At 49.1% G+C, this 9,554-nt stretch overlaps 1 protein-coding gene across 1 annotated transcript in view; it reads left to right on the forward strand.

Annotated features, from left to right (window-relative positions):
• The window catches only part of CFAP251 (cilia and flagella associated protein 251), a 92,130-nt gene that overhangs the window by 3,037 nt on the left and 79,539 nt on the right, over window positions 1-9,554 (forward strand). The window contains exon 2 of the mRNA XM_069081455.1: window positions 6,887-7,196. Coding sequence (XP_068937556.1) covers window positions 6,887-7,196 — 310 coding nt within the window. The remainder of the gene's footprint in view (window positions 1-6,886; window positions 7,197-9,554) is intronic.

A 9,554-nucleotide genomic window follows, 5' to 3' on the forward strand; every position in this document is an offset into this window, starting at 1 on the left:
AGACACATGATGGAAAAGGCGATCCACATCCAGAGAAAGATTTATGGAGTCTGAATGCAGATTGAAGCAAACTACTTGCTCTCTCTCTTTTTTATTTTATTTTTTTGCTTTTTGGAGTGAAATTGGGATTAAGTGACTTGCCCAAGGTCACAGGGCCAGTAAGTGTTAAGCATCTGAGGTCAGATTTGAACTCAGGTCCTCCTGACTCCAGGGCCGGTGCTCTATTCACTGCGCCACCTAACCATCCTGCTCTCTCTCTTTTTTGTTTTGTTTCATTTCTTCTTTCTCATTGTTCATTCCATTGATTACAATCCTTCTTTACAACGACTAAGGTTTAATGTGAAGTTACTTGTAAAACCTGTATTGGATTACATGCCACTATGGGGGGAGGGAGGAGGAGAGGGAGAGGGAGAAAATTTGGAACTCAAAAACTTGTGGAACTGAATATTGTAAATCTAAAGTAAATAAATAAATAATACAATTTTTAAGAAATAATTTTTTTTTAGTTCCAGATTCTCTCCTCCCCTCCATTCCCTCCCCCACCCACTGAAAAGGCAAGCAATATGATATCAATTATGTATGGGAAATCATGCAAAACATTTCCATATTAGCCATGTTTCAAAAAAAAAAAGCAAGAAAAATTTATGCTTCAAACTGCACTCAGAGTTTATCATTTCTTTCTCTGGAAGTGGATAGCACTTTTCATCACAAGTCCTTCAGGATTGTTTTGGACCTTGGTATTGCTGAAATGGCTAAGTCATTCGCGGTTGATTATCATTATAATGTTGCCATTAATGTGTACAGTGTTCTCCTGGTTCTGCTCATTTCACTTTGCATCAGTTTGTATACATCTTTCCGGGTTTTTCTGAAGTCTGCCTGTTTATCATTTCTTATAGCACAATAGTATCCACTTGAAATCATATGCTTGTTCAGCTGTTCCCCAGTTTATGGGCATCCCCTCAGTTTCCAATTCTTTGCCACCACAGAAATGGGTGGAATGACTTGCAGTGACCCATTCTGAATATCATATGTATATTCTTATTACTTCCTTATATTTTGTAACTAAGTTCAGTATTGTTTCCCCATATATATGTAAGTCATTGTGGTTTCAAGGTAGTGTAAGAGCTATTGAGTATTAATACAATTGATTGGATTAACTATGGAGACCAAGTTAGAGGTGTTTTTAGTTTGGGGAAAGGAATGGTAGTGTGAGAGATAGCAAAGGGTTAAGTTTCTGTAGAACAGCAGGAATTGCTGAAACAAGACTACTGATAAAAAGTACCAGACAGTAGCCTTGGGAAACGTTGAGGCAGTAGCCTTGGGAAGAAGTTGGGTTCCCAGAGAACTCCAAGATAATACTAAAAATGAAATAATGTAGATAAAAGGAGCTGGCAGCAGCAGGTATATTTGACTAATCAGAAAGCAGACAGCGGCCTTGGGATACTCAGGCCCAGATAAGGACATATCTAGGTTGGACTGCAGGGGGTTCAGTATTCTGAGGTTGTTATTGTGCTTGTGTAGTAGGACCTCATGCATTATGTATCTTATCTAACAAAATTAGAGCCTCATTAGTAATAATTAGGTTAATGTTTGGGAGGGGCAGGTAGCCCTTGCTTATTTAACACAGTTTCTGCTTCTGTATCTTAGCCTCCTCTCCTGGGCATTGTATATGGAATATAGCTCTGGTAGTGGTATAGCTGGGTCAAATGTATGTGTAGTTTCATAGCCCTTTGGGCTTAGTTCCACATTGCTCTCCAGAATGGTTGAACCAGATCACAACTCCATTAGTGCTCCAATTTGCCCCATGACCTCTAGCATTTGTCATTTTCCTTTTCTGCCTTTTCTGATAGGTGTGAGGTGGCACCTCAGAGTTGTTTTAAGGTGCATTTCTCTAATTGATAGTGAGAGCATTTTTTCACAAACTCTAGATAGTTTTTACTTGTTTTTCTGAAACAAAGATGACAAATATTCTTAAAGCACAGGTACTTCCCTTCTCAAGATCCTATTGCCGATAAGATAAAATACAAATTACACTGTTTGATATTTTAGACCTTATAATCTGGCTCCAACCTGTCTTTCCAAATTTATTTCATATTACTCTCCTCTTACTTCTAGCCAAACTGACCAACTTCCTGTTTCTTGTATGTGATATTGTGTCGCCCACTTCCTAGTCTTTGCACAGGTTACATAGGGTCAGCTAGATGGTGTGGAGGGTAGAGGCCGAGCTTGGAGTCAGGAAGACCTCGGCTCAAAACTAGCCTTAGACACTTACTAGCTGTGTGACTCTGGGCAAGTTGCTTGACCTCTGTTTGCCTCAGTTTCCTCATCTGTAAAATGGGGATAATAATACCCCTCCCCTTCGAGGGTTGTTTTGAGGATCAAATGAGTTAGTATCCATAAAAAGGCTGAATACTCAAATACTCCCTCTTAGAATCCCGAGCTCCCTCCAAGGCTTATTTCAAGTGTTTCTTTCTATATTGGGTCCTTCCTGTCTGACTGCCCCACTTGTTAGTTTTCTTCCTACTCCAAATTACTTTGTATTTATTTATTGTGTTTGTTTATCTGGTTCCCCACTTCCCCCCTTCCCCCCCATTAGCACTTTGACTTTTTGTAGACCCAGGATCCTGATATAATCCCTCACACACTGTAGGGGATGGATACTTCTTGAATTTCCATGGAATGGCCTGAGAGAGTGGAGAAGGATGGAGAGTCTAGAGACTGAGGGGAGGACAAAGAATGAGTTTACAAAGAGTGAGGCAGAGGGAGAGGTAGAAGGAGAGGAATGTGAGGGTGGCGGTGCAAGCAGCAGTGCTCTGAGTGCCCACATGGGCATCTGAAGGGGAATGAAGGTGTGGGTCATGGGGGCTGACGGGCTGTCAGAGGGGACGTGCCAGCGTGCAGGCAGTGGCTCCTGAAGAAGACAAAGGCAAGCACGGCATTGGAGGTCTACAGGTGCCTGCACCCAGGTCTAGGCAGGGCTGCTTGTCCAGAGAGTGAACTTCAGAGGCAAAGAGGCCTTGAGTTGTTCTGGCAGAGGGAGGAGGACTTGGAAAGGACAGCCCTGAGCAAAGGCCATGAGCTGTGTCTTCTTCCTGGTCCAGGGTGTACCTGCTATAAAGAAAGGTGGTCCTCAGAGGGAGCTGGGTCTCTGTGAGGAGAAGAGGAAACAATTTTGAAAAGAAAAGCAGGTCTAGGACCAAGGGAAGTTTGTTCAGTCCATCAGTGAGCATTTCTTCAGCACTTCCTGTGTACTAGGCACTGGGCTAAGAGCTGGGGCTACAAAAGACAACCCCGGAAGCACTCCCTGCTCACAAGGAGCTTCCATTCAGTTCAGGGAGACAAGGACAGGGATCAGTACAGACAAGAGCTAGAAGGAAGCTCGGTTTGAAGTGGATACATCCGAGTCTGAGGGAGGGCATCCTGTGAGAGGACAGAGCAGAGCAGAGCAGGCCGGGGACTCAGCAGGTAGGTGGGAATGGGAGCCAAGGGAGGGATAGGGCAGCCAGCAGAGAGGGCCTGAAGCACAGGCCTTAGGAGAGGTGGCCGGCTGACTAGCATTTACAGAGAAGTACTTTGTCTCACTTGATCATAATACAGGGGGAACCCAAGAATCCTGTGAGATCCTTGTGGGTTATCTATTAGACACCAGGGAAGGACTTGGGCCAACAGGGAGATCGGCCAGGTCATAGACACTTGGTAATTGGGTCTCCATGACCAAACTCATGGTTTTTAAGAGTTCCTTTGTCTCATACCAAGAGGCTGGGAGGATGGGGCTTTCTGGGACATGGTGCCCAAGGCGCCAGCCCTGGATGAGTTCCTGGCCATGCAGTCTGAGTCTCTGGTTCTAGACAGGGACCTGGTCCCTAGAGCCCCTTGGCTTTGTGGTTATGGGAGATGGAGGCAAATTCCCAGATGCATCTGCGAAGCTAGGCAGGATAGTACATGGCAGGAAGAAGCTTACAAATTCTGTTCCTCAAAGGGTCAGGTGTAAGAACTCTGTGCTCCTGGACCAATGATAGAAGACCAGAAAGGAGCAGAGGGTGCTGGGACAAGGGCTACCGATCTGGCAGTCTGTGTTAATGGAAGAGGCCTATCATGGCCAATGAAGAAAGCTGCCCAAGGATGGAGGTCAGGAGGGGGAAGGGAAGGGCTTCAAGTCCTCTTGTTGTGAGCCTTGGCTAAAGGAAGGAGGTTTTTTAGCCTGGAGAAGAGAAGGCTCAGAGGGCATCATTGTTAAAGAACAAAGGATTTGTTCTACCTGGTCACATAGACTAGAGCTTGGAGCAGGGGCCAGAAATTGCAAAGAGGAAAATTAAGATACAGATAAAAACTTCCTAGGGCAGCTAGGTGGCGCCATAGTGCACAGGGTACCAGGCCTGGAGTCAGGAAGACACGAGTTCAAATGTGCCCTCAGACCCTGGGCAAGCCGCTTCACCCTGTTTGCCTCATTTTCCTCATCTGTCAAATGAGCTGGAGAAGGAAATGGCCAAGCACTTCAGTGTCCCTGCCAAGAAGACCCCCAGTGGGGTCAGGGGGGACACGACTGAACAGCAAAAACTTCCCAACAGTCATGAGTTGTGAAAAAGCCAGACCGGCTCCCTGAGGAGCTGATGGGCTCCCTCCTCACACTGGGCTCTCCGAGCCCTCAGATGTGGCCTAGAGGGAATTCTTGGGCAGGCTGGGGTAGGACCGAGTGGTCTCCACCAGCGGTGCTGCCCTGGGCAGTGGAGGTGGTATTTGTATGTCTGGGGGCAGGGGGCTTATGTGTGGGCAATCTGGATGGTTATGTGTGAAGGCTGGGGTAGGGAGAGCTTGGGGACAGTCATGTTTTGCAGATCTGTGGAAGCTGTTGGGGTTTGTCTCCTGTATGTTCCAGTGGAGGGTGTCTGTGGGAAGGTTTGTGAGTGGGCTGAAGTAGAGAGGCATCACCATCCATGTTAGACGGTCTCTGAGACCCCTCATTGTACAGACTAGGGAGCTGAGGCCCATGTGGGGTCTGTGATTTGCCTAAGATGGGACAGAAGGTAAAATGGCAGCATGGAGGTTGGAGGACCGGGTCATCTAATGAAAAATCCAGGGTGTGTGTGTGTGTGTGTGTGCACACATATGTGCACATGTATGTGTGCTTGTGCAAGCGTGTGTGCAGGTGCGTGTGTGGGGATGGGGATGGGTGCTTGTGTGAGTGCATCTGCGTGTGTGTGTGTGTGTGTGTGTATTTCAAGTTGTAGGAACAGGTGATGTTCGAGGTAAAAGGACGTTGGACGTCTCCTAGCCCAGGCTCCTCATCTGGCAGAGGCTGAATGCTTTGCCCTGAGACTGTCCCTTCAGCCAGAGCCTACTTTTACTCACTTCCCGGTGGGAGACACAAGGCATCCCATGTTTCTCAGGCTCCTTCCTCATTCATCTCCTTGCCTCATCCCTTCCTTCTCCCTCCTTCTCAGTGTTTAGTTAGTTTGCAAGTCTTTCTAATTCTCATGGAGGCCCCTGGACGGGGGGGAGAGTGGAAAGATTCAGGAAGACTTGAATTCAAATTTGGCCTCAGACTCTGGGCAAGCCACTTCACCCCTGTCCACCCTGGGCTCCTCAGCTCTAACCCGGAGATGGTAGTAGCTCCCAGGGCTGTCACAGGGGTCAAATGAGGCGTTTGCTTTCGCCCCCATAGCGTCTCTGCCTCAATTACTGCAGTAGCCTCCTAAGTGGTCCCCCTCCCTTAGCGCTCTCCTCTCCATGATTCATCCTCCACTCAGCTGCCATATTGGTATTCTTGAGACACAGGTCTGACCATATCACCCCCTGCAAGAATTTCCAGGGGCCTCCTCTTGCCTCCACTCTGGCCTTGAGAGCCCTTCTCTTTACCATTTGGCTCAGACTGTTTTCAGACTGAATTCACATGAGCTCACCTCTCAAACTCCCTGTGTTCCAGCTAGATTGGCCCCCTTGTTCTTCCCACCTTTGAGCCTTTGCCCAGGGGGACCCATGCCTGGAATGCCCTCCCTTTTCATCTCTGTCTCTTAGGACCCTTCTCCTTAGCCTAAGTGCCACCCCCCACTCCTAGGATCACCCCTGGGAGCTGGACCCCCCAACAATTACTTTCTATCCATTAAAAAAAATTTTTTTTTTGGTATCCATTTTGCATTTGCTTAATGAGGTGCTTGGTTTTTCTCTCCAGTGGAATGTAAGCTCCTTGAAGGAAAGTATTGCTTAACTGTTTGTTTTTATCCTCTGGCACAGTGCCTTGCACACAGACATGTGTGGGGTTGAATTCTGTTCCATTCCTTTGATTCTTTAGGTACCTCCTTTAACTGCTAAACTTCTGTTGTGCCAGGGAAGGAAAGAGAGGAAGGGGGAGAGCTGGCTTGTACCCAGGACCTCAGCACCCTCCTTTCCTCACACACCTCCAGCCTTCTCGGCTCTACAAGGAGGATCCCATTCAGTAAGCCCTGGGGATGTCCCAGATGGTGGGCAGGAGGGAAGCAGTCTCTGCCTCCAGGGAGGTCGTCTTCTGCTAGGAGATGCTCACTTCCATTTGGAAGTAGATGAGAAGCTTGGAGAACTGTGTGCTGTTCAGTGCTTTCTGATTCTTCTTAGCCCTGGACCCCAGCCTTCCTCTGTGGTGGGCCTTGCTGGAGATCTGCTTTGCACTGCACTTATTCAGACCACTCTCCTGGTGAGAGGACCTTTATGTGTTTCTGCGCCAGGTCTGGAAAAGGGCCTCCAGGCTCCTTCCTGATTCAATGGATGCTGAAATCCACAGAGGAGTTCGGAAGTCACTCCTCCTTAGAAGGAGTCACTGTCCCTTGTGTCCTGTCCCTCAGATGCCGGCGTATCACCTGGGGAGAGCAACCAGGCTGGCGCTGATGACGCTGTGATCTTTTTTTTTTTAAAGGAAACTCAAATTGGAAAGGATGCTGGGTGATGAAGATAAGCCATCAATAGAAGCTGCCAAAAAGCACACAAAACACCTCTCCCAGGATGGCCAAGCATCCCAGACGAAAGGAAGCATGGAGAAAATAGTGGAGATGCCCGACAGCACAGAGGAGCCGGAGGACTCTTTGGGAGAAGTCCCAGAGGAGTCGATGAGGGGCATAGCAGACCGCACCAGCCAAGCCCTGAAAGCGCAGATGCCCTTCGCCTCGGAGGAGAAGGAACTCATCTACTTGGAGGCCCTGGCTGCCACCTCCCCCCAGAGTTCCCTAGTGAGTAGGAGCAGAGGGGCAGAGTTTGGTGCCCGAGCACCAATGGGCATGCGCCACCTGCCGTCTCCCAAGGCCCCGAGAGTCCTTACCATTAACCACAGGGCTCGGAGGTGACATGTGTTCTGGGCAGGCACGATGTCTCTCCACCTCTACTCTCCTCCTGACCGTTCTTATCAATCTCCATCAGGGGAGTCTTTCCAAAGCCCAGCTCTGCTCATCTCCCTCTGATCCCCAAACCTTCAGTACCAACCTCTTGTCTAAGGACTCAGATGCCAGCACACAGTAGGGGTTCAGTTTCTCCATGGTCTGGTACCACCTTCTCTTTCCAGCTTTGTATCCCTATTCTTCATCCAAATTGTCCTCCTTCTCGTTACCTCCCAAGCACCCTGGCCTTTCTTGTGGCTCCCCCCAGCTCCCACCATTTCTGCCGTTTGAAGCCTAACCTTCCCCCCTGGGCTCGGCTCAGACCCCACTCTGTGTCACTGTCAAGCAGAATGCCCCCTGTGAAGCCTTCCCCGATTCCCCCGCTGCACCCCAATAGCGCCTGTCAGTGCAGATCACATTTTATGTTAAATTGTGATCAGAACCCACTTGGTGTCAGACCCAGACCTGGTTACTCTGATTTGTCTGTTCTCACTTAGGTGACATGGGCAGGTGTTAGTGTATGGCATTCCTCAGAGGGTACCATCAGTCCCTTTACCAGTATTCAAGTCCAAGAGACTTCAGACAGAGAACAAGTTTCCTTTATAAACTCAAGAACGTGGAAGGGCCTTGGACGACTCCATAGAGAGTTGACACCGTCTCTTTCCCCACTAGTCAGCATCTTCCTCCTTTCCCATGACTTAGCACCTCATTGTAAGTACAGCTCTAGCTGAGACAGGACAGGGGAAAAGGGACCAGGATGGGGTCTCTGGGACATCCCCGGGACCCCTGTGGCTCTGTCTCCTGTCCTTTACCTCCTGGCCCTTTCCCAGCTGCTCCCTAGGAGATGGCAGCAGGGTGCCAGAGGCTGAGCCGGAGGAGGGGATGCCAAGCGGGATAGAGAATGGCTCTGGGTCCCATCATCCCATCGTCCCATTCTATCAAGAACCTCCTGGGGCATTTCCTTGCCGTTTGAATTTTCTTTTTTTCCTCTCTCCCTGCCTTGCCCAGGCTGGAAGCAGAATGGCCACTCATGGGCCGCACCCTTGCTCTTCAGCACCGATGCTCTCACCTGCTCAGTTTCTGATCTGGGTCCTCTGGCCCCTCCATAGGCAGACTGGCGGCCTCGATCTCAAGGGGAGAGCCACCATGTTGTTGAAAGATTGACTGCTGCTCAGAGCTCCCAGGCTCCGCTAGCCTCCGACTGCCAGGAGTATGGAGGGATGGCAGGCGTATCCCTCAGAGCCAGGGCCACCCTCCTCCATCTTCAGCTCCTAGATGAGTTGGGGTGAATGTTCCCATTGTGCTTCTCTCCTGTGGCCCAGCTGGGGTACTTCCTGATGGTCCAGAATCTCTTACTGAGCTTTGTTTTGTTGTATTCCTTAAAAATATTATTGCTGTCTTTTGTTTTTAAATCACCTTCATTTTCCATTGTATGCTTCCTGTCTGCCACCCAGAGAGCCATCTCCTGTAAAAAAAGAATAAAATAAGGAAGAGGAAAAGTTAATGAACACATGCACGCTGTCAGAGCATGGGTGCAGGGCCCCACACCCATCCTGCCACTGCAGAGGGGGAGGCAGGGAGCCACAGCTCAGGCTCCCTCTGCTGTGTCCTTCTCTGGGGTCACAGGGCTGGGCCTGGAAAGGCCAGGGCTCCAGGAGGGGGAGAGCAGCTCCTTGCTATGTCCAAAGCCCCCTGAAGGGCGTCTCTTCACAACCACAGCTTGTGAGCCTCTAACTCATTCATGAAGGATGAGAGGCACTTACTGAGTGCTAGCTGACTCTGTGCCAAGCATGATACTGAATGGGACATTTCCTGCCCTCACCAAGGTCCCATTCTCATAGCAGGAAACTGTATATATTATGGGAGGGCTTGGTTACGGGACGGATGGCAAAGCCTGGCTTTTTTGGGGGTGTGCCAGCAGGGCAGACAGTACATGCCGGTGGTCCTGTGTTCCCCTTTCACCAAACCAGAGAACACACTAACTCAAAACAAAGATGTTTAATTAAGCAGAATATCAAAGTAAATAAAAAGGAGAAATCATTCCAAGTATCCAGGCCTCAACCTCCAACACATTCTTATGCTGTCAGTGGCCAAGGAAACATTTGTAACTAGACAAGGAGTGTTCTGAGGGTCCTGCCCCAGGCAGACCCCCTCTTTGCCTTCAGAGCTGCCGGCATCCTGTGCTGGGCTGCTCTCTCTGCTGAATGGCCGATG

The sequence above is a fragment of the Petaurus breviceps genome, unplaced genomic scaffold (assembly GCF_028583685.1).
Source record: "Petaurus breviceps papuanus isolate PSGF00001 unplaced genomic scaffold, PetGlider_PUasm1.0 99, whole genome shotgun sequence".
In the NCBI taxonomy this organism is placed as follows: Eukaryota; Metazoa; Chordata; class Mammalia; order Diprotodontia; family Petauridae; genus Petaurus; species Petaurus breviceps.